Source organism: Mycteria americana (genome assembly GCF_035582795.1).
Source record: "Mycteria americana isolate JAX WOST 10 ecotype Jacksonville Zoo and Gardens chromosome W unlocalized genomic scaffold, USCA_MyAme_1.0 Scaffold_32, whole genome shotgun sequence".
Lineage (NCBI taxonomy): Eukaryota > Metazoa > Chordata > Aves > Ciconiiformes > Ciconiidae > Mycteria > Mycteria americana.
Window position 1 is genome coordinate 1,164,023 of NW_027445438.1, and position 24,584 is coordinate 1,188,606.

Consider the following 24,584-nt stretch of genomic DNA (forward strand, 5'->3'; position numbering starts at 1 on the left):
TATTCAGTATTCTAAAGGGCTATTGTAATTAGCCTGGAGAGGAAGGGGAAGATGGAGGAAGGTGTCTCCCTCATAGGTTGGTTCTTCGAGGAGAAAAGGTAAAAAGTGTAATTAAGTGACTGCTAAACTAATATAATAAACGCTTATAAGAAATTAGTTTTAAGACACTGTTGTCAGATCTGTCGTTATCTCAACTCTTCGAGCCCCACGTTGGGCTCCAAAAAGGACTGTCATGGTTTAGCTTCAGTCGGCAACTAAGCACCATGCAGCCGCTCACTCACCCTCTCTGCTCCTGGTGGAATGGGGGAGAGAATTGGAAGAGCAAAAGTAAGAAAACTCGTGGGCTGAGATAAGAACAGTTTAATAATTGGGGAAAAAAAATGTAATAATAATAATTAATTGTAATCAAAAGGAAAACAACGAAAGAGAGAGAAGCAAAACCCAGTGAAAACCAAGTGATGCAACTGCTCACCACCTTCAACCAATGCCCAGCCAGTCCCCAAGCAGCAGTCACTGCCCCCTGGCCAACTCCCCCCAGTTTCTATACTGAGCATGACATCATATGGTATGGAATAGCCCTTTTGCCAGTTTGGATCAACTATCTTGGCTGTGCCCCCTCCCAGCTTCCTGTGCACCTTGCAGAGCATGGGAAGCTGAAAAGTCCTTGACCAGTGTAAACACCACTTAGCAACAGCCAAAACATCAGTGTGTTATCAACATTATTCTCATACTAAATCCAAAACACAGCACTATACCAGCTACTAGGAAGAAAATTAACTCTATCCCAGCGAAACCCAGACATATAGAAAAATATTAAATAAGGAATGAGCATATAGAAATTATTGGCTAAAATTACTGAAATTATTGGCTAAAGTTAATTTGTGCTCCCTGCGTGCAAAAGTAGTATAATAGCTTGTCATAGAGGAGAGGAAAGGACACTGCTGCAGTGTCCTCAGTAGGAACTCTATCTCTCTGCTTGATACTTCTCTGCTTTTCTCATTGGTGCATGTTGGCAGGTAGATGAGTGGCAGAGAGACCACATTCCATACCTAGTACAAAAGATTGTTAGAAATTGAAGTAAAACACACCTTCATTTCTTATAGTTTAGCTTTGGATTTTGTCAAAGGCAGCAACTGTATGTTCTACTCCAAATGTGTACAGAATGTCTAGTACAGCTACTAGACTAGTACATTTTCTGTTTTTACTAGTTCACTACAAACAGTGTGTCCTGGTTTCAGCTGAGACAGAGTTACTTTTCTTCGTAGTGGCTGGTATGGGGCTATGTTTTGGATTTGTGCTGAAGACAGTGTTGATAATACAGAGATGTTTTAGTTGTTGCTGTACTAGTCAAGGACTTTTCAGCTTCCCATGCTCTGCCAGGTGCAGAAGAAGCTGGGAGGGGACACAGCCAGGATAGTTGATCCAAACTGACCAAAGGGCTATTCCATACCACATGACGTCATGCTCAGTATATAAAGCTGGGGAAGAAGAAGGAAGGGGGGACATTGGAGTGATGGCGTTTGTCTTCCCAAGTAACCGTTATGCGTGATGGAGCCCTGCTTTCCTGGAGATGGCTGAACACCTGCCTGCCCATGGGAAGGAGTGAATGAATTCCTTGCTTTGCTTTGCTTGCACGCACGGCTTTTGCTTTCCCTATTAAACTGTTTTTATCTCAACCCTCAAGTTTTCTTACTTTTGCTCTTCCGATTCTCTCCCCCATCCCACCGAGGGGGTGTGAGCGAGCGGCTGCGTGGTGCTTAGTTGCCGGCTGGGGCTAAACCACGACAGTCCTTTTTGGCGCCCAACGTGGGGCACGAAGGGTTTGAGATAATGACAGATTTGATTGGAATGTGCCAGATAGAATTTATAGCTGTTATTGCTGTTTAGCTATTAATCAGCAGGCTTCTCTGCTTGCCGTACGCTTGCTTGCCTTACTGTACCTTAGAGTCTAGGGCTCGTTAGTGGCTGCTTTTTGCTTTCACTGCTTGCCGTGCTGCTGTACTGCTGATCACCTTACTCTGCTGTGCCTGGGAACATTTTGATAACAGCAATGGCCATGCGCCTGGGCTGGCAGATGGCCAGGGAATTGCTGCTGTTTCTGTGCTGCTGTACTGGACAGGCTGGAACTCTGGTGTGAACTCGAGTCGAAGGGACTGTGACCTGTGGATGAATCCACGTGGGAGCGGGACACCCCGAAGCGTCTGTGCCCATGGATTAGCCCATGCCAGAGCAGGTATATCTTGAAACGTCTGTGGCCATGGTTATGTCTGTGCCACAGCAGGTATACCTCTGAAGGGATTGTGGTCCAAGGATAAGTCCACGCTGGATAAGGTGCACCTCGAAGCATCTGTGGCTGTGGATGAAGTCCATGCTGCAGCAGGTACACCTCGAAGCATCTGTGGCTGTGGACGAAGTCCATGCTGCAGCAGGTACACCTTGAAGCATCAGTGGCTGTGCATGAGGCCATGTTGGAGCAAGTTTACTTCTGAAGGTACTGCATTCTGTGGATAAGTCCAAGCTGGAGCAGGGGCAAGGGGAGGACTTCATTGCAATGTTAAACCTGATGGTCTGGTCCCAAGGGACCAGGGGTGGAGATTGTAATGGAAATACCTTTAAATTGTTGTATCCCGGGATTTGAGTTGCATGTTGTGGGAATTACTACAGCCGGAACCACCTGAACAAATGGAGGACAAGCCTTACAAGAAGCAGTGCAAGTGCAGCAGTGACCTGACCTGAGCTGGCTTTGGTCCCCAATAACTCCAAGAAACACACCACCTCTCCTGTCCTGAGTAACAACCATAAGAGATGAAGCCCAAAGTCATGGACTAAATTAACTCAGTGGACATTTTGTGGACATTTATGGACATTTTACAAATATTTTGTATGGGTGGTCCATAGACTAAGGGAATGATATGTGTGTATTATATCAAAGGATGGGAAGGGTGAGGGTGGGTAATGAGAATGTATTGGATAGTGTGGGATCTGAGCATGACGTAAATGGTATGGAATAAGGGGTGGATACTGTCCTGGTTTCAGCTGAGACAGAGTTACTTTTCTTCGTAGTGGCTGGTATGGGGCTATGTTTTGGATTTGTGCTGAAGACAGTGTTGATAATACAGAGATGTTTTAGTTGTTGCTGCACTAGTCAAGGACTTTTCAGCTTCCCGTGCTCTGCCAGGTGCCCAAGAAGCTGGGAGGGGACACAGCCAGGATAGTTGATCCAAACTGACCAAAGGGCTATTCCATACCACATGACGTCATGCTCGGTATATAAAGCTGGGGAAGAAGAAGGAAGGGGGGACATTTGGAGTGATGGCATTTGTCTTCCCAAGTCACCGTTACGCGTGATGGAGCCCTGCTTTCCTGGAGATGGCTGAACACCTGCCTGCCCATGGGAAGGAGTGAATGAATTCCTTGCTTTGCTTTGCTTGCGTGCGCGGCTTTTGCTTTACCTGTTAAACTGTTTTTATCTCAATCCTCAAGTTTTCTTACTTTTGCTCTTCCAATTCTCTCCCCCATCCCACCGAGGGGGAGTGAGCGAGCGGCTGCTTGGTGCTTAGTTGCCGGCTGGGGCTAAACCACGACACAGTGACATTATAAAAATAACTTCTGGTAACAGAGCAGCATGTAATCTTGCTGTGTGTTCTAGTGAGGTTTCTTTCTGGTCTTTCCCTGCATTTATACATGTGTGCGCATGTGTCATTTACAGAGTGGAGTTGTTTGATCTGGTTCTGATCTGCATGTCAGTGAGTCTTAAAGCCCATCGAAAGAATTAGCTGGTGGGAAATGTCCGAAACCATTACCTTACAAGCTAGAGTATAATGAAGTAAGCTTATTAATATTGCATGACTGTAGAGTATTTCATATTAAGAGCGAAGAGCCTTGTAGTAGTTCAAAGGGAATAGTAACATAAACTAAACAAATGCAGCAAATCAAATATCATTTTTTAAACAGATCAACTGACATCTTATTTGTTTTGATACTTTCATTAATATTAAGCAGATAGTTCATAAACTTTTGTGCAGTACTTGAATCATATATGCTGTTACAGTTTTAAAATAACAAATATTAATTTTCAACTCCAAAAGTTTTTCCTTCAAGTCTAATTAGAACAAACAAGTTTATTTTTCTAGGCCCCATTCTGGCATGCTCAAGTGCATGTATTTGGGCTTAATGCTTTGAGTCCAGTATGCTTGAATCTTGAAGGAAAAACAGAACTGTAGGGTGGAAAGGATGGTTTTATGAGAAATTTGGAGTGATTCTCAGTGAGCTTATCAGATGTCTTCCAAGTTGTGTTACAGTAGAAACAACCTTTCAGCTAGTCAGATCACTCAGTGATCACTCACTAATCTGACTGAAGATTGATTTATTTTTGTTAGGTTGTTTTCTTTAGGGAATGAAGAAATTAAATCACTCTAATATTAAAAGTAATGCTTGTTCATGAGAGCACTAAATAGAATAATATTTAGAAAAGCAAGTAGAGGAGACTGTAAGGAAGCACCTCCTAACAACCAGATACTCTTTGTCCTCAAGGTGGGTAAAGTCTTAGTCACACAGGGATTAATGGCAAAGCTTGCACGTACTTTAGCGGAGCTCAGATGTCATCCTTTGAGTTATACTTTGCTTTTGGAATGAGTAAATTATGTGGAGTACTATTCAGTGTGCTAAAAAGCATAAGGAACTGACTCTTAATAAGCATTCTTTATCCTCACTTTGTGCCTCCTGAAATGCGGGTTACTTGCAGACTGCATATGGTCAATCAGTGTAATTGTTAAAAATACTTGATGTTAAAATGCCTCAGGTTGTAAAGAATTTTCCATGCAGTTCATAGGTGTAGAAGATAAAGCAGGTGAGCCACACACTATTACCTACCTCCACATGACTTCAATCTCTCTTAAGACTCCATAGGAATGCTTTATATCCAAGGTTGGATGAATCTGCGATCTTGAGGTCTAGGTAGACCTCTCTTGGGAGAGATCCGTTTCTGTTTAGCTGGAAAAAAATTACATTTGTTCTCATCTAAAATGAATGTCGAATGTGCATTTATTTTATTAGAAACAGAACTGGGCTCAGTATTTGTACCTCTCCAGGACCGTGGGTAGATTGTTTCTGTATGTCTGTAATGCAGGGGTTTTTTTGAAGTTAAATTTAAAAATAGCTTCTTTTGGTTGTTGGAACATCATTGTGCTTTGCTGCATTCCCTCTTCCTATCCTATCAGTGTAACTTGTGTAATGATGGTACTTGCATGCTGATTAAATGCAGTGCTTTTACTTTGACTCGCTTCAGAAGTACTATACTATTATAACTTGCTGCTGCAAACTTTTGAACTTGGGAAAACTTCTGAATAAACGTGATAAGGGACAAGGTAATCCCAATCTCAGAATTCATTTCTTCACTGAAGTAAATCGCATAATTTTTCAGCCTCACTGCTGACTTTCATGTTTCTTACAATAAATTGTTATTTCAAATTAATGTTTACTGTTTACAATATCTCCCCTCTCCCACTGAGCCTTCCCCTTTATTTTTTTATATTTTAAAGTTGACTGGACAGATAATTTCCTTTGCATGATAAAAGGAAAAAAAGTAAATAAAACAAACTAGTGCAAAAGAGGTGCTCAGTCAGTGAGAGAAAATCCAGATGTTGAGCAGGACAAGGAATAGAAAGAATGTTATTTCACATAATTAGAAAAAAACCCCCACCTTTGGGAGCCCTAGAAGTTAACAAAATTGGTTGAACAATGCACTGCAGACTGCATTAGAGTATCACAAACCCTTATATGACTTACTAGTGTCAAAATAGTGTCACCATACATCAGGTTGTCATTTTATTTGAATGCACAAAACTGAAGTGGAATGCTTCAATAGTAAATGAACCTCAATTTGAGCTGCAGTGTCTCACTTTACATTCTCAAGTCATCTGCTTGAATATTTATTGATTATACCCAAGTAACTTCCCCCTTAGAGTTAATGAAGAGAATGTAAATATGAATGAGAAGCTAGGGTTTTCTTAAGAGCACATGTATGTATAGTATAAAATTTGAAGTATTGCTCATGCATGTGACATACATAGAAAGCTTGCAGCTTCATCTTTATTTGGTGCTTTGTCCTTATATTTTGCATGTATGGCCTGTAGAGAGGTGCCATCTGTATTTGGTGAATAAAGATTTTTAATTTTCCTGTGGATCTCCTACAAAGCTTCAAATATGACCTCTTCCAGAGTCCATTGCAGTGTATTCACATAATGTGTATTGTTTAATTGGATTACTCTTGTACTGTGGAGCTTCATTCATAGATAAGGACAAACGTAGAGTGACTACACAATCCCTGTCCCAAAGAACATATAGTCTTAGTATGAGACCCACAGCTAGACCCCAAGGAACATAAGAAGCAATGAGACATGTGACAGCTGAAAAGGCAGTAGTCTTAGCCCAGACTAGCTGTGTTAGGACCCACTGCCCATGCTTTCTTGCTTTCATTCAACAGTGCAGCTTCTGTATCCCCTAATTATGGCAGTGCTCCTGAATATATTATAGTGCTTTCCTTATACTGTGTAGTAAATAGGGTTACAAGGCCAAATTAATTTTTGGTAGAACTCCACTATTATGGTGGAAAGTGAGAATGAAGAAACTTGAATTCAAAGTCCCAGATATTTCTTACTGCTGACAGAAAATGTGCCTTCCTGAACTGTTGATTTTAATTGGGTGTTGAACTTTTCACTGCATGCTAACTAGATTTAACATCATGAAAAATTACACTGTTCTATTTGTTTGAAACTGAAGAAATTTGGTTTTATGCTCTTAATATTTCTTAATGTTTGTCATAGAATAAAACTCAAGCATTATTTGAAACAGATACTCATTCGTACTGTATATTGAAATTAAAGCTGTAAAGCCTTTCCTTTTGCCTGTGAAGCTTGTTTGTCTTGAGCTACTGTAACAAGAAAGGGTAATATGTTTATTTTTTTGTCAGACCTGTAATTATAAAATGTAACATTATTCCCTAATTAAAAAACAACTGTCATGGCATTCTGGGATTTGAAGCTTAAGTCCTTAATATTAACTGTGCTTAAGGAAACATAGTCTTTTGTCAGTGACTATAAAAGTATTTACATCTGATTTACTTTATATTTGTTTGAAAGCTTAAGTAAATCCCCAAATATTTTGGTATAGTAGTTTTGAGATGTGGAAAATAACATCCCATGTGGCATTTAGCAGGATTTTTTAGTTACAACTGAAGTAGTATTTAAGTGACAGCAGATCTTTTTATTGTTATTTGTTCTTGCTATTTATGTATCTATAAATAATTAAAATTATGCATTCTCAATTACCAGTGTTTAGTTGTTTTGTTTTGGCTTAATAAAGGACATTTCCCCTTTGCTCCCTCCTTGGATTTAGTCTTTCACATGCAGCACTGAGACTGTTCTTGGCTGAGTTACTGGATCATATTCCTTTCTGAAGCTACCAAATTCCCTACAACCTTGTTACAAAGGGGTCACTACAAATCAGTTGTGCTTTTTTACTCCACAGTTTTGCATTGAGCAAACAGAAAACTCATTCCCATGCTGAATCTTCTTCATCCTCATACTGTGGCATGCCAGCCCCTTGGGTTTGTTGCTGTGACTGTGAGGCTGTGTGTTGAGACACATCCGAGGCTTGAACTAGCTTGCAAAAGAACCCTGTGAAAAATTTAAGCATTTCACCTGTAGGTAATGCACACCATCAACATAGAGTGTAGTTTTAGTTTTCAGAAATTGTCAGATTTTTTTCCTGTATCTGATACTTTGCTGCTTTTTTCTTTTATTGTCAATTACTTTCATGCCCCCTTTTTTCCCCATTCACCTAATTGTATTTTATATTTGTCAATAACATGATTTCAGTCCAGAAAAACAGTTTTAGCTGGAAAGGAAGATAGCAAAGTAAATCCTCTATTTTGGAAAAACAAGTATTGTTACTGTTTGAAAAGGAGAAGGATGATTCTTTTGTTTTGCTTTGTTTTACAATCTAATCACTGTTTAGTATCTGTTTCAATACACACATATGCAAGATATTATACCAGTAATACTATTACCACATTTCTGTTTGGTAATTTTTAGTTGATGATTTCTCCTAATGGAAATGTCTCATGAAACAATAAAAACACTTTTTCTTGAGTACATATGGATGAAGTATTATGAGGTTTTCTCTTTTCAGCTTTGAATTATAAGAGCAGACAGGCTTTCTTTTGCCTGTATGAATATATATATGTGTGTATGTCTCTCTCTCTGCAAGCTGAATTGCCAGAGAGGAATCGCCTTTATCTAGATTAAAATTTTACAAAATATTTAGCATCCAGCTTCCAAAACACAATTAGGAAAATTGATCAATAAAATGTCATAGAGCTTTCTGCTAGCGCGCTAGGGACAATCATCTGTATTGCTCTGGTTTTGATGCTGGAAATATGTTATTCATCGCTTGTCAACCATTGCTGGCAGTTGCTATTTCAGTTGCAATTATTTTTACATTGAATTTGACCAGTTCTGTCATGATTTGCTTGTGAATGCTATTCAAATTGTTTATATCTCTGGTGATATGCTGGATTTAGCCATTGAAAAGCTCTCAAAATAATTACAGCTCTGAGTACTATCCTTACCATATGGTTTGCATTATATATGGTGTAGTTCTACTATGTTAAATTATATCAAGAAGTGCACCTCTTGAATAAGACTCCAAGTATAGTCATGGGAAATCTTATTTGGTCATAGTATTTGTTCTCTGAGTTGCTGTCCAGTTTCACCACATCAGGAAAAGACTGAAAAGCTTATTATAGGGAATGGAATGCATGAGTCTCTTACCCTTTCTTTATGTATAACTGAAGGCTATTTTCAGAAAGAAAAGTTTTCCATAGAGAAAATGTGTTTGTGTTTGTTACTGATTTTCTCTTCAGCCCTTCTGTGCCTTTATGTTTTGAGAAGACAGAAGATACCATTTTGGGGAAGTAATGTCGCATGAGTGTGGACTGGCATGATGAGTTTTGTGATTCTCCAGGTGAAATGCAGTCCTTCAGTCAGCCACAGATGGATGTAGCATTTTTTTGCCTCTATGGTTTCTTGCATATTCAGCAGCACTAGCTGGTGCAAAGGAATACAAATTTAACAGCTAAGGGAAAATATTCTCATTTAGTGGGAAAATGTTGCAGAATATATAAGTTTTACAGAACATTTCCTCCTTCTACCATACTTTAATTGACATAGGTCAGCTATTGATAACTATTTTGCCAGCTCTTGACTTCTAGCTAAGCAGTAGGAAAATGAGAGACAGTTCTGTTCATGATCATCGTCAAGGGGAGAGGACAGTAGCAAATATCCTGTGTGTTTATTGCTGGTCCTTCAGGCTAGGTTACCTTTTCATATTCCCCAAAAACTTGATGGGGACAATGAATCATAAGAATTGGAGTTTACAGCCAGATGTTATTTAAACAATCACAAACCCTCTTCTAAAAGCATTGGATTTTTTTAAAAAATTATTTTCATTAAAAAAACCCCACTATTAAAACTAATTTTTGAAATATGACAAACTTATGTTTAGCCCTAAATCTGTTATATTTAAAATAGCTAACACACCACACACACCCCCCTCCAGCTCTGCTCCCTGCTGAATTATTAAAGCAAAATGAATCTTTAAACTGGTGGGCACTGCTGGCTAGCTAAGCACCTGCAATTGGAATTTGTTGAAGTGGTCAATCAAGTTTTTGACAACAGTAGCTCTTTCTGTACCTTCATAGAGAGTATTTATCATGTTTCAGTTTATTCAGCTAATAAAATTCAATTAGGTCATTTAAAGTTGATAAGTATTGAGGGCATTAAAAAAAGAAAGTATGTTTTCATCTTTCAATTTAGAACTAAAAATTAGATTTGAAAGGATAAGATTTTTCTTCTGAAATTTTGAGATATGTGGTAATCAGGAAGCTAAGCTTCCTTTCCTGAATAAATCAGTTTTAATCACAAAATAAAATATTTAGGTAATCTTTTCTATTCTCCCTTATTATGTGGCATGTTTAGGGTAGTTTTATTTATCTCATCCATTGCTTTTTAAACATGCTGTGTTTTGTTTTGTTTTTTTTTTTTTTATCCACTTAATTCCAGTTAAAAACTCAAACTCAGTGAAGTTGCTTTGGTTGGTTTTTAGGATATTTGTATGTGATGTGATCCATATATATGATATGGATATGGTCCACCTTTAAACTTTTATATTTTAATTCTCATTCTTGCCTCATATGTGTACCATCTTATGGAATGATACTGGGTAGATTCTGCAATCCTATAATTTACGTAGGACAGCGCATATGCGGTCGGCATTTATTTTGCTTCTAAAACTTAGTAATTCGGTTTGAGGTAGTATCAGTAGTCACAGTGATAAACTGGCAGCTAATTTTTACATCTATGGAGGGACACTTAGCAAGATTGGTAAGTTATAGAGCCCGCCTCAAGAAGAGTATTATCCGAAGATCATTTGTTCTATCTTTTTCTAAAGGGACAGCAATGACAGGAAAACAATGAGAACTACCCAAATTGCTTATTGTGAGACCATGTTTTGACAAACATCTTTTTTGCAGAGAGTGTATGACCTGAAATGTTTTAGTGTATTGGATAGTACCATATCTTCATTTTTTGAAGAATGAGACAGCAGTATGAGTGTGAACTGAAAGCAATTCTTCCACAAAATAATCTGTTGAGGATGGTTTCAATTCTTACAGTAGGAGGCATACAGAAGTCTAAAATGACAAAAGTCAAATAAATGCTAATTAAAATGACTGGGATCTGAAATTATGGATCTCTGAACCTCTTAATGATCACATCACTCCCTAAAACAAGAGAATGAAGTTCCCTCTCTTGTCAGATTTGTTAGTGTTATTGTTCTGTTTCAAAAGAATTATGTTTGCAGTTAGTTATGGACAAAAGGACATAAATTCTAAAGTTTAGGTTCCCTGTAAGTGCAGTTATTGCTTGATTTGATTGTACTATCTTATACAATTATATTTTTTTTAACCAGTGGACAAGCACTTAAGTTTTCTGAAAAAAGTTCTTTAAACCATAGCCCAACTCTGTAACTTGTACTGATACTGAATTTTTATATTGGTAATGACAATGATCATAGTTAAAAGATTTCAGATATTTTCCTTGTGCAAGTTCTCTAGAAGGCCATTGCTTGCTTTAATGGTGGTATAATTACACCCAGGGGGAAAAAGTTAGTTGCCCGTTGTGCATTCTTTTTTTTCCCTGTTTTTCTCACCTAGTTACTCTTAAAAACACTACATTCTGTGTCCTCGGGCTAGCTTCTGTTCAAAAATCATGCATTCCTTTTCCATTTGAAGGACCTTTCAAGGCTATCCTGCAATAAGTCACAGTCTCATTTCCTATTCCTCAGTGCTCTCTGGAACATAAACTTGGCTAGGTTTTAGGGAGATCTGTACTGTGTTTCACAGATAGCATTAAGCATGTCCTTGCAGCCTTGTGCCATACTAATTGTTTTGCCCCATTCTGATCATTTTGCCCCTTGTTCTGATCATTTGCAGTATAAAGATTTTAGTACCTCTGCAGAACTCATTTCAGCTCACTTGCTCGCTATGGTTGACAGTGGAGGGGATGTTTTGTATGATTTGGCTCAATGTAAGTTGTACCTATTTAGTGAGGGTCACTGAGTGTCATATAGATACATAAGCAAAGCAGGACCTTTTCTCTGGGACTTGTGCTTGTAAAAGCAACTTGGTTGTTAGTGTCATGATGGTATAGGTGACAGAGTATTTTCCTACAAGTAAGCTATAATGTCACCCAAATATAGCACGTTAAAGCTCAAACCTTAAGAAACATGCTGAAATTCTATCTTTGTGTTAAGAAGTTGTCATAGTTTAAACCCAGCCGACAACTAAGCACCATACAGCCGCTTGCTTGCTCCCCCTGCAGTGGGATGGGGGAGAGAATCAGAAGGGTAAAAGTGAGAAAACTTGTGGGTTGAGATAAGAACAGTTTAATAGGTAAAGCAAAAGCCACACATGCAAGCAAAGCAAAATAAGGAATTCATTCACTACTGCCCATCGGCATGCAGGTGTTTGATTAATTTGCTTCCATAATAATACTTAACACTTCTGTAGTGCTTCACATCAATTAAAAATACATTATCACCTTTCTTTATCAACTTCTTTTAAAATAGGTTCATTTTCCACTTTCATTTCTGTTGTACTTGTCTTTAGGGATAATACATGCCTTCCAGCCCTTTCACCAGCTTTGCTGACCTCTTCTGGACACATCCGAGTACCTTAACATCCTTCTTAAATTGTGGGGCCCAGAACTGCACACAGTACTCAAGATGAGGCTGCACCAATGCTGAATACAGCAGGATAATCACCCGTTTTGACTGGCTGGTTATACTGTGTTTAATGCACCCCAGGATGCGGTTTGCCCTCTTGGCTGCCAGGGCACACTGCTGACTCCTCATATTGAGCCTGCTGTCAACCAGCACCCCCAGATCCCTCTCTGCAGGGCTGATCTCCAGCCACTCCTCTCCCAATTTATACTTGTGCCTGGCGTTACTCTGTCCCAGATGCAGAATCTGGCATTTGGATTTCATAGATTCATAGAATGGTTTGGGTTGGAAGGGACCTTTAAAGGTCATCTAGTCCAACCCTCCTGCAATGAGCAGGGACATCTTCAACTAGATCAGGTTGCTCAGAGCCCTGTCCAACCTGACCTTGAATGTTTCCAGGGATGGGGCATCTACAACCTCTCTGGGCAACCTGTTCCACTGTTTCACCACCCTCATCGTAAAAAATTTCTTCCTTATATCTAGTCTGAATCTACCCTCTTACAGTTTAAAACCATTACCCCTTGTCCTATCGCTATAGGCCCTGGTAAAAAGTCTGTCCTCATCTTTCTTATAAGCCCCCTTTAAATTTTTAAATTTCATCCCATTAATCTTTGCCCAATGCTCCAATCTATCTAGATCCCTCTGCAAGTCCTCTTATTCCTTGAGAGAGTCACCAGCACCTCCCAGTTTGGTATCATCATCAAACTTGCTAATGGTGCATTCAACTCCTGCATCCAGATCATTGATAAAAATATTGAACAGAACTGGCCATAGAATTGAGCCCTGAGGAACACCGCTGGTGACTGGTTGTCAGCCAGATGTAGCCCCATTTGCTACAACCCTTTGAGCCCTGCCATTCAGCCAGTTCTTCACCCAGTGCACCATGAACCCGCTCATCCCACAGTTGGACAACTTGTCCAGAAGGATGCTGTGAGGGACAGTATCAAAAGCCTCACTAAAATCCAGAAAAGCTACATCCACCGCCTTCCCTTCATCCACTAGGCGGGTGACCTTGTCATAGAAGGATATCAAATTAGATAGACAGGACTTTCCCTTTGTGAACCCATGTTGACTGTGCCTGAGGATTGCATTGTTCTTTAAATGCCTTTCAGTAGCACCCAATATAATCTTCTCCATAATTTTTCCAGGAACTGAGGTTAGACTAACAGGTCTGTAGTTCCCTGGGTCTTCCCTCACGCCCTTCTTGTAAATTGGAATAACACTGGCTAGCTTCCAGTCAGCAGGGACCTCCCCAGACTCCCAAGACCTTTGGTAGATGATCGAGAGGGTCCCACCATAACATCTGCTAGCTCCTTCAGTACTCTGGGATGAATCCCATCAGGCCCCATGGACTTGTGAACATTCAGCTGATACAGCTGGTCCCTTACAATTTCAGTGTCCACAAATGGAAAGTCACTGTTCCCGCACTCATGGTCCTCCAACTCAGGGGACCAGGCAGCCCAAGGTCTATCAGTATTATTAAAGACTGAGGCAAAAAAAGCATTGAATGCCTCTGCTTTTTCTTCGTCCCTATTAGTCAGGTGACCATCTTCATCAAGTATCCAATGTTTTCTTTAGACCTCCTCTTGCTATTAACGTTCTTAAAAAAGCCCTTCTTCTTGTCTGACACAACACTGGCCAGATTCAACTCTAGTTTAGCTTTGGCCTTTCATGTCTTCTCCCTGCATATACCACAGCTCTGTAACCTTCCTGCAAAGCCTAACCTTGCTTCCAGAGATCATACAATTTCTTTTTCCTCTTGAGCTCCTTGAGGAGTTCCCTCTTCAGCCAAGCTGGTCTTCTGCCCCGCTTGCTTGTCTTTCAACACAGTGGGACTGCCTGCTCCTGTGCTTCTAAAAGGTGCTTCTTAAAGACTGACCAGCACTCGTGGACTCCTAAGCCCTCAAAGGCAGATTCCCAGGGGATTCTGCTAAATAGCTCTCTGAATAGCTTGAAGTTTGCTCTCCTGAAGTCCAGGGTAGCAACTCTGCTGTCCTTTTTTCTCATTACACTAAAAATTTTCAACTCAGCCATATCATGATCACTGTGGCCAAGACAGCCACCTACCATCACATCTCCCACGAGTCCTTCTCTATTCAGAAATCACAAGTCTAGGAGGGCATCTTTCCTAGTTGGCTCCCTGAGTACCTGCGACAAGAAGTTATCTTCCACAAACTTCAGGAATTTCCTAGACTTGCTTGTCACAGCAGTATGATATTCCCAGTTGATGTCTGGGAAGTTCAAGTCTCCCATAAGGACAAGGGCTACCAATCCAGAGATTTCTCCTAATTGCCTATAGAATAACTCATCAGTGCTTACATCCTGGCTGGGCGATCGGTAGTAGACACCTACTACAACATCTCCTTTGTTTTCCTTCCCCCTAATCCCCACCCAGAGGCTCTCGACCACATCACTGTTAACTGCAAGGGCTGTACAATCAAACCTCTCCCTTGCATATAGTGCAACACCTCCACCCCGCCTGCCCTGCCTATCCCTCCTGAACAGCCTGTAGTCCTCCATCCCAGCACTCCAATCATGGGACTCATTCCACCAAGTCTCACTAATACCAATGATATCATGGCTCTGGGAACTGACCAACGCTTCCAGTTCATCCTGTTTGTTTCTCATACTGTGTTCATTGGTGTACAAGCATTTCAGATATGCTCCTGAGCCCTCTGTGCTTCCAGAAGCAGCATAAATGTTCCCACTAATATTGCCACCCTCAGGTGATGTCATGCCAACCCTTGGCTTACCATCAGCTCTCCTGTTGGTATTCCCTTCCCCCATAGGTTCTAGTTAAAGCTCTCTCGATCAGTTCTGCCAGCTTACACCCAAAGACACATTTTCCCCATCGGGACAGGTGGATCCCATCAGGCCCCAGCATACCTTGTGTCTCGAAGACTTTTCCATGGTTTAAAAACCCAAAGTTTTGGTGGAGGCACCGGTCCTGGAGCCAGGTATTGATATCCTGGGCTCGCCTGTTTGTTCCAAAGTCTCCCCCCAATACTGGGAGGATTGAGGAAAACACTACCTGTGCTCCTGAATGTTTTAGCATTCTTCCCAGGGCTCTGAAGTCTCTTTTGATTAACCTCAGACTTTTTGTTGTATGCTTATATTGAACCTCTGGAAGGACTGAGTGATGTAGGATCAAGTCTTTATGACTTCCAGTTCAAGTACCACATAGCTATCCTTCCTTAATAAGTGAAATGGCTTCTTCATGATATGCAGAGTATAGGAGACAAATCATGTTTAGCTTTTATGATTGTATTGGGTTTGCGTGGCAAGGTTTTGGTAGTTGGGGGAGCTGCAGGGGTGGCTTCTGTGAGAAGATGCCAGATGCTTCCCCTATGTCTAATAGAGCCAGTGCCAGCTGGCTCCAAGACGGACCTGCCGCTGGCCAAGGCTGAGCCAGTCAGCAATGGTGGTAGCGCCTCTGTGATAACATATTTAAGAAGGGGAAAAAAAACTGCTGCACAACAGCAGCCGGAAGAGAGAGGAGTGAGAAAATGCGAGAGAAACAACTATGCAGACACCAAGGTCAGTGAAGAAGGAGGGGGAAGAGGTACTCCAGGCGCCGGAGCAGAGATTCCCCTGCAGCCCGTGGTGAAGACCATGGTGAAGCAGGTTGTCCCCCTGCAGCCCATGGAGGACCCCATGCTGGAGCAGGTGGATACGCCTGAAGGAGGCTGTGACCCCGTGGAGAGCCCGTGCTGGAGCAGGCTCCTGGCAGGACCTGTGACCCTGTGGAGAGGAGCCACGCTGGAGCAGGTTTTCTGGCAGGACTTGTGACCCTGCAGAGGACCCATGCCGGAACAGTCCTTTCCTGAAGGACTGCACCCCGTGGAAAGTACCCATGCTGGAGCAGTTCGTGAAGAACTGCACCCCATGGGAAGGACCCATGTTGGAGAAGGTCGTGGAAGACTGTCTCCCATGGGAGGGACCCCATGCTGGAGCAGGGGAAGAGTATGAGGAGGAAGGAGCAGCAGAGACAACGTGTGATGAACTGACCGCAACCAATTCCCCGTCCCCCTGTGCCTCTTGGGAGTGAAGAAGGGAAGAAGGGAAGGGTGGGGGCAAGGTGTTTTAAGGTTTTGGGGTTTTTTTTCTCATTATCTTACTCTGATTTGGTTGGTAATAAATTAATTTCCCCAAGTTGAGTCTGTTTTGCCCGTGATGGTAATTGGTGAGTGATCTCCCTGTCCTTATCTCAACCCACGAGTCTTTTGTTGTATTTTCTCTCCCCTGTCCAGTTGAGGAGGGGGAGTGACAGAGCGGCTTGGTGGGTACCTGGCATCCAGCCAAGGTCAACCGACCACAGATTGTTATGAATGACTTACTTTACTTTACAAGTTAAATATTTTTAGTATTCTAGCAACTATTTTAAAATTTTTTTTTTTTGACTGTTTAGCAAATAATATATTTCTCTTTTTTAATTAGGTCTTTACTACTGTTCTGACTTACACAAAATGTCCATAGAAGAATAATGGAAGCCCCTGAATACCTCGATTTGGATGAAATAGATTTTAATGATGATATATCAGTAAGTACAAATGTTATTTTATTTATGCAAGTTGAGACAATCTTAGATATTTCAATCCTGATATAACAAACAACACTGTTGTTAGGAGCAAAATTTCTTTTGTCTTATATGTGGGAGTGTTTAAATAGGTTGAATCCACAATAAAAATAAGGTATCTTGTAAGAGAAGTCTCCTGCTTCTCTCATCTCTGAATTGCTCCCTCTTATATGAAGAGTTATTGTTCCCTCTTATATGAAATTACTATTCTGCCCTTTCCCACAGCAGCCATCTCCAAGTCCAGCAAGGTTTTCTAAATAGGTCTGATGTAGCAACTTGTGACATTCTAGAATGCAGAAAAAGGCAGAAGGACTTCCAGGGTTTCAAAGACGGCACTGATCCTTTGTGTTAAACCTAAAAGAACTGCAACTGTAAATGTAAGCAAAAATACTGGTCTTATAAGTTAGTTAGTGGTTGTTATAGGAAACACTGATACAGTATATTCACTTACTCTTAATTATACTTATACTGCCAGTGTTTTACGTGTAACAGAGTTGCTAATATGTTGAACATCTGGTTAATTAGGGACTTGAATACATACATTAAATTCACCATAATAAGAATTTGCTAATTCAATTTTCAGGTCGCTTTTACTGTCAAAGGCAGTATGCCCCCACCTCCCTCCACATTTTTTATAATTTTATAGGTTTTGTTATTTTTTTACAAAGGGTCTTGTTTTCCCTTTAGCATTTGAGACTCTTGATTAATTTTAAAACATTCCAGATGCTTTATTCATAGACAGTTTCCTTTTGGAGAAGATTTTATTTTTAATTATTGTAACAATTAATTGTTATTAACGATTAATATGGTGAATGCCCAAGATACTAAAAGACAACAAGCCAATCTTGAGAGGATACCTTATTCTGGGCAACTTTCTTCTTATTACTGTTATATGCTAGATCATGTCCTGGTATCTGTTTCTATACTTAGTTTTGTAAAACTATAAAATATAGTACATATAACCTCTCCATGTCTCTGACCATTGTGACCATTACTGCATACTGGTGGGTTTAGGTTACTCACTTTTCTGCTGAACAAATCAGGCTGCCTGTTTTAATAGGCTGTTCTCTGATTTGATGCTGAACCTTAAATTAACAACCAGCACAAATTATAGAGGTAGCAATTTTACTCTTCCGCTTTAACAGTTAGGGGAAAAAAGAATTTGTTGCCAGATGCAAAATTAACAAGAGAATTCCTGGTTATTCTAGTACTGTACTCATCTCTTAGTGTACGTAATTTAGAGATACCTGGCCTTCACATTTTATCACTAGGCTGCTGTGGAAAGAGCAGCTGCACAGCACTGGTGTTCACAATTTAAATTGTTCCTGTGTACTGGGTCTGGCTGGGATGAAGTTTTGAAGTTAACTTTCTTCATAGCAGCCTGTATGGTGCTGTGCTTTGAATTTGTGGCTAAAACAATGTTGATAACACACAAACGTTTTGGCTGTTGCTGAGCAGTGCTTCCACAGCATCAAGGATATCCCTCTTTGCTGGGTAAAAAACTGGCTGGATGGCTGGGCCCAAAGAGTGGTGGTGAATGGAGTTTACTCCAGTTGGCGGCCGGTCACAAGCGGTGTTCCCCAGGGCTCTGTGTTGGGGCCAGTTCTGTTTAATATCTTTATCAATGATCTGGACGAGGGGATTGAGTGCACCCTCAGCAAGTTTGCAGATGACACCAAGTTGGGTGGGAGTGTTGATCTGCTTGAGGGGAGGAAGGCTCTACAGAGGGATCTGGACAGGCTGGATCGATGGGCTGAGGCCAATTGTATGAGGTTCAACAAAGCTGAGTGCCGGGTCCTGCACTTGGGTCACAACAACCCCATGCAACGCCATAGGCTTGGGGAAGAGTGGCTGGAAAGCTGCCAGGCAGAGAAGGACCTGGGGTTGTTGGTTGACAGCCAGCTGAATATGAGCCAGCAGTGTGCCCAGGTGGCCAAGAAAGCCAATGGCATCCTGGCTTGTATCAAAAATAGTGTGGCCAGCAGGAGTAGGGAAGTGATTGTGCCCCTGTACTCGGCACTGGTGAGGCTGCACCTCGAATACTGTGTTCGGTTTTGGGCCCCTCAGTACAGGAAAGACATTGAGGTGCTGGAGTGTGTCCAGAGAAGGGCAACGAAGCTGGTGAAGGGTCTGGAGCAGAAGTCTTATGAGGAGCGGCTGAGAGAGCTGGGATTGTTTAGCCTGGAGAAAAGGAGGCTGAGGGGAGACCTTATTGCTCTCTACAACTACCTGAAAGGAGGTTGTAGCGAGGTGGGTGTTGGTCTCTTCTCCTAAATAGCAAGTGATAGGACAAGAGGAAACGTCCTCAAGTTGTGCCAGGGGAGGTTTAGATTGGATATTAGGAAAAATTTCTTCACTGAAAGGGTTGTCAAGCATTGGAACAGGCTGCCCAGGGAAGTGGTTGAGTCACCATCCCTGGAGGTATTTAAAGGACATGTAGATGTGGTGCTTAGGGACATGGTTTAATGGTGGACTTGGCAGTGCTAGGTTAATGGTTGGACTTGATGATCTTAAAGGTCTTTTCCAACCTAAATGATTCTATGATTCTATGATTCTAAGGCTTTCTCTCCAACCCCCTTCTCCACCAGAACAAGTAGGTTAGACATGGGCAAGAGGTTGGGAGGGTATATAGCCAGGACAGCTGATTCAAACTGACCAAAGGGATATTCCATACAATATGATGTCGTGCTCAGCAGTTAAAGTTGGGGAAAAGAGGAGGCAGGGGGGACATTTGTGGTTGTGGAATTTGTCTTTCCAAGCAACCGTTATATGTGCTGAGGAGCTGCTGTCCAGGAAGTGTCTGGACATCTGCCTGCCAATGACAAGTAGTGAATTAATTCCTCTTTGTACTTTGCTTGTGCACGCAGCTTTTGCTTTCCCTATTAAACTGTCATCCCAATCCACGAGTCTTTTTGCCCTCCTTTCATTTTTTTCTCCCCATTGACTGGGAGAGGTGAGTGAATAAAAGGCAGGGTGGGTTTTTGGCTACTGGCCCACCACATTCCTTTTTAGCACTCAATATGGGGCATGAGATAACGACAGTTTTGATCTGAGCATGCTGTAGGTGTTGTAGTTGTTAATTCGCAGGCTTCTGTACAGGTCATGGAGCTTGGTTGCTTTACTGTATAGTAGAGTCTAGGGATTGTTAGTGGCTGCTTTCAACTCTTGTTGTTTGCTGTGCCGCTTATCTCTCTGTCTTGCTGTGCCTGGGAACATTTGATAAAAGCAGTGGCCATGCACTTGGCCCTGGCATTGATGCCGGTCCTGTGTTGGGTGGGCTATCTTGTGGAGAGAATGAGGGATTGCACCTTCCTCTTTTCGTCTGGGATTGACATAGCTGGCTTTGTTGCACAGGCTCCCGAGGTTCTTGTACATCCTTATGTAAGCTGTTTGATCCTGTTATCTAACATAATTGGCCTTTTGTTAGGTGTGTGGAACCTGGTTTCATTCTGGCATAAGAAGAAACAATTTTGGGTGAGGCGATACTGAAACGTGCTCTTAAGTGGTGGATCCCTGGGTGGCAGGGTGTGTGGAAGGATTTGGGCAGGTGCCTATTGCAGTTATCACCTCCAATAACTGTCGGAGTGGGAGACGGACCCGCAGTAACGATGAATCTCAATATGAGTATGGTCGTTCTCGTTTATTCAGATTACTTAACAGGTTTATATAGAAGCTAAGCAAAGCACGCCCTAACAGCGACTATTCTATTGGATAACTATACTTGTCCACGCGCTTAAAACAATTATATGATTGGTACAAAGTTGCCGTTCATGCACTGTTCACAAAGGGGGGTTTATCAGCACTTTCCCAGACTTAGTCCCGCTTATCTTGTTTTACCAAGTACTCCTTCTGCTGTTCTCAAGGGAATTTCACCTTGATCTCTGGCTCCCAGGCCCCATCAAAGGCTGGATTGCTCACATCAATTAAGCTGTGTCCTTTTTCACTTAACCATTCTTCCACAAATAACCTGGGATTTTATGCCTGAACAGGCATGTAATCCTGTTGAATTGGCACACCACTTGACGGAAGGCTGCCTTGCCTACCCTGATGAGACCCAGCAGCTCCTAGCACTGTACTGGGGCTTGGCCTGTGCCTATCGATCCTCCATTCAGCACCATCAAAGGAGCATGGTTGAGACAGCGACTCAAACCACATTGAGGACACCATGGATGAGACAGGGACCAAAACCTCAACTACAGTAATCACCCTGGTAGTGAAAAAGAAACACTGGGTGCAGAGGTTGACAGGACCATACCATTGATTAGTAAGGGAGGAGGAGGAGGAAGGGTCTGATCAGATGTAGAAGAAGGGCTGAGAATGCCTCTTTCCTTGATTTTGGAGAAGGGACTTCTGGTTTGACATTGTGGGGGTTTGGTGGGTTGACCTTCGCTAGCTGCCAGCTGCCCACCAAGCTGCTCTATAACTCCCCCTCCTCAACAGGACAGGGAGAGAAATAGCGACGAAAAGCTCGTGGGTCAAGATCAGGACAGGGAGATCACTCAGCAACTACTGTCACTCTTCTCTCTCCCAGCTGCTGTTGCACAGCAGTTTTTGCCCCTTCTTAAATATGGTATCACAGAGGCACTACCAGTGTCACTGATTGACTCAGGTTTGGCCAGCAGTGGGTCTGTCTTGGAGCCAGCTGGAACTGGCTCTGTCTGACATGGGGGCAGCTTCTGGCATCTTCTCACAGAAGCCACTCCTGCAGCCCCCCCAACTACCAAAACCTTGCCACGTAATCCCAGTACAGGGGGTCAGATAGTGAATACTCTGACCGGGAATAGAGGGTCCCTGCTTCTGGCCACACAGAGGAAAGGGATGACCGGGTTTATTGGACTGTGTGGATTTGATGGCCTGATGCATCGGATCCATAGGAGTATTAGGCTTTGGTGGACATCGGTGCACAGTGTACCCTAATGCCATGAGGGTAGAAGGGGGAAGAACCCATCTGGATTTCTGGAGGTACAGGGGGATCCCAACAGTTGTCTGTGTTGGAGGCTGGGGTGAGTCTAACAGGGAACAAGTGGCAAAAACATCCTATTGTGACCGGCCCGGAGACTCCGTGTATCCTTGGCAATAGACTACCTCAGGAGAGGGTACTTCAGGGACCCAAGACAGTACTGCTGGGTCTTTGGTGTAGCCACTGTGGATGCAGAGAAGATTAAACAATTGTCTACCCTGCCCAGTGTCTCGTCCCACTCGGTGGGTTGCAAGAGGGGTGAATCTTTTCGATTCCCCGACTGTGTACCGACAAAAGCCGATCTCTGCTCGGCAGAGCCGCGTGGTCGGTAGAGTCACGACAATGACTCAGAGGAACAGTCTGGCCAGCAACTTTATTAACTGGCGAATTCCACAAACGGACAAACTTAACGAACTGGCGAGCTTAACGAACGAACAAAGGCGATTTGGCAATGGAGCTATTTTCCAGGCAACCCATCACAATTTATCCCAAACTTGCATATATATATTGGAAGAGCAGAGGAAGAGAGAAGCAAGAAAAGGAAAGGAGAAGAGAGGAGGAAAGAGAAAGAAGAAGTATCACCACCCTTGGATCCCGCGATGACGATGACAGATGTGGCAATCTTCCAGTGGTGGGCACGCGCGTGCTTCCCTGGGGGGGGCATGTCTTTTATAAGCTAATCCCTGCCTCCAGGTATGCCCCTTGAGGACTTACATGGTTCTTGTTCTAGAAAGTTCTCAATCTTCTGCGCAAGCGCTGGGGGAGGGGGGTGGTTGCGAGGGGTCTCTCGGGCAGTTGCAAGCCCCTTCCTCAGATAAACTGTGTGACCTCTGGCCATACATGGTAAGGTCCGTCGGAACCTGGAACCGCGCATCCTCCGACGCGCTCTCCACGTCCCGCTCTCGCTCTCCCCCACCCCGACGCGCTCTCCACGTCCCACTCTCGCTCTCCCCCACCCCGTGCTCGCCGACCTGCTGTCGCCATGCAAATAGCGCCTCAGGTCACCACAATGTTTGAGGCATTAACTCTTTCAGTCTCTCACACCACCCCGTGGCTCAAACATTGTCTATATAATCTTCGTCCAGGGTGACGATTTTCACATAGAGAAGATTGAGAAGACACAGTTCGCGAAATTTTCAACAAGAGTGGGCGGAGGGTCCTTGATTTTGTCTTCCGGGGTGGTGATATGAACATAGTGAACAGCAGGAGAAAAGATAATGAAAGCAGAAGCAAGCAGATAAACAATAGCTATGCCAGTCATAAGGAACAGAAACCAGGGTTATTCCAATTTGAACTAACCATTTCCCCCACCCCGTGAGTCCCCAGGATTGTAGGAGGGAAGCGAACCAAGATCTGGGTGCATGCCCGTCGAAACAGTCTTTCGGTTGGAGTGATCAAAATAGTTCGGCAGCTTGGTCGGCAATTTCTTTCATTTTGGTCCGTGCTGCCTCTATAGTAGTACTGACGTTGTGAGTGTAGTAGTAGTAGAGTGCAGTAGTAGAGTGCAGTAGTACTGGAGTTGTGAGATGGACAATGTTATACAACATTCTCCATCACTTAAATTCAACATTGAGTTTTTTGGGGCTTCTGCCACTTCCCAGCACACTCGCCAGGGAGGGGCAGTGAAACTGAAAACACGAGATGGGCGTAAGGATGGGATGACTAATCCACATTTCAGACCAGCATGATATTTCAATGCTAAGCAGGAATAAAATTTCCCGTTAGAACATCCCCAAACTAGTCCCAGGAGGGCTGGGGATATGCTAATTTTACAGGTATGTCAGGTTTTGCAGTGAGCGGCAGGCTCTGCAAAGGGTAGTGTGTACAGGGTATGCCACAATACTTGACTCTACCATAAGTCTTGTTGCACAGAACATCCCGGTTTATATATCTGCGGGAAGGATAACCCCAACAAATACACGTCCCTTATCAGAACCCTTACTCTCTCCAAGAACCAGGTTTTTGGGGGGGTCCCCAGGACCAGCGTTATAGTTAAGAACTTTTCCAAGTTATACATAATATTGGGTAATGCAACAAAAACCACCAACAACAACAACAAATCTCAGTCTTTGTTCGGTTGACTGGGGAAGGGCAACACATATCCCTTGGTCGGTTCTATTCCAGATTCTAGTAAACACATGAATTGATTCCCACACAAGCTTCTAAGGAATATGGTTTCCACTCCCCCCATGTCCTCCTTTCCCAGAGGAGAGGAGGACCACCATCCATGTGAGAAATCATAGTTCCCACACAAGGTTCGAAGGAATATGGTTTCCACTTCCCCCGTGTCCTCCTTTCCCGGGGGAGAGGAGGACCACCGTCCACATGAAAAATCATAAATACATATTAGGACTATTATTACAACATTGGCAGTATTCATCGAGGTCCGACGCTCCTCCGACGAGATAGCTATGTTTTAGCAGGTGACGGTCTGGTTCTCCCCCTGCAAAAGAAAAGGAAAACTCGGTCCCCTTTCGGACCAGTTTTAAAAGCAAGGGATTATCAGGAGGTCTTCCGACAGGTAGGACTTTTAAAAGCTGATTGTCTAATCCCGTTCTCCTAACCGCAGCTTTACCCCTTTGTTCCCCTCCGGAGATCCCCACGTTGCGGCTATAATTGATCAGCTCCTGCTCAACCCCTCCCCAGGTGAGGGGGAATTCTGCCGGAGTGGACTGTGTTTGGCTTCTCCCTGGTGTTAGCATTTCTGTT

General features: G+C 42.7%; 1 protein-coding gene across 6 annotated transcripts in view; it reads left to right on the top strand.

Moving 5' to 3' along the window:
* The window catches only part of LOC142403050 (synphilin-1-like), a 141,977-nt gene that overhangs the window by 35,702 nt on the left and 81,691 nt on the right, over window positions 1-24,584 (top strand). For 3 of the 6 annotated variants that reach the window (XM_075489180.1, XM_075489182.1, XM_075489183.1), the window contains exon 2: window positions 16,777-16,879. In XM_075489180.1, coding sequence (XP_075345295.1) covers window positions 16,823-16,879 — 57 coding nt within the window. In that variant the 5' untranslated portion in view covers window positions 16,777-16,822. Of the gene's footprint in view, window positions 1-16,776; window positions 16,880-24,584 lie in introns of those variants that run through there. The other 3 variants (XM_075489181.1, XM_075489185.1, XM_075489184.1) reach the window with 2 other exon arrangements.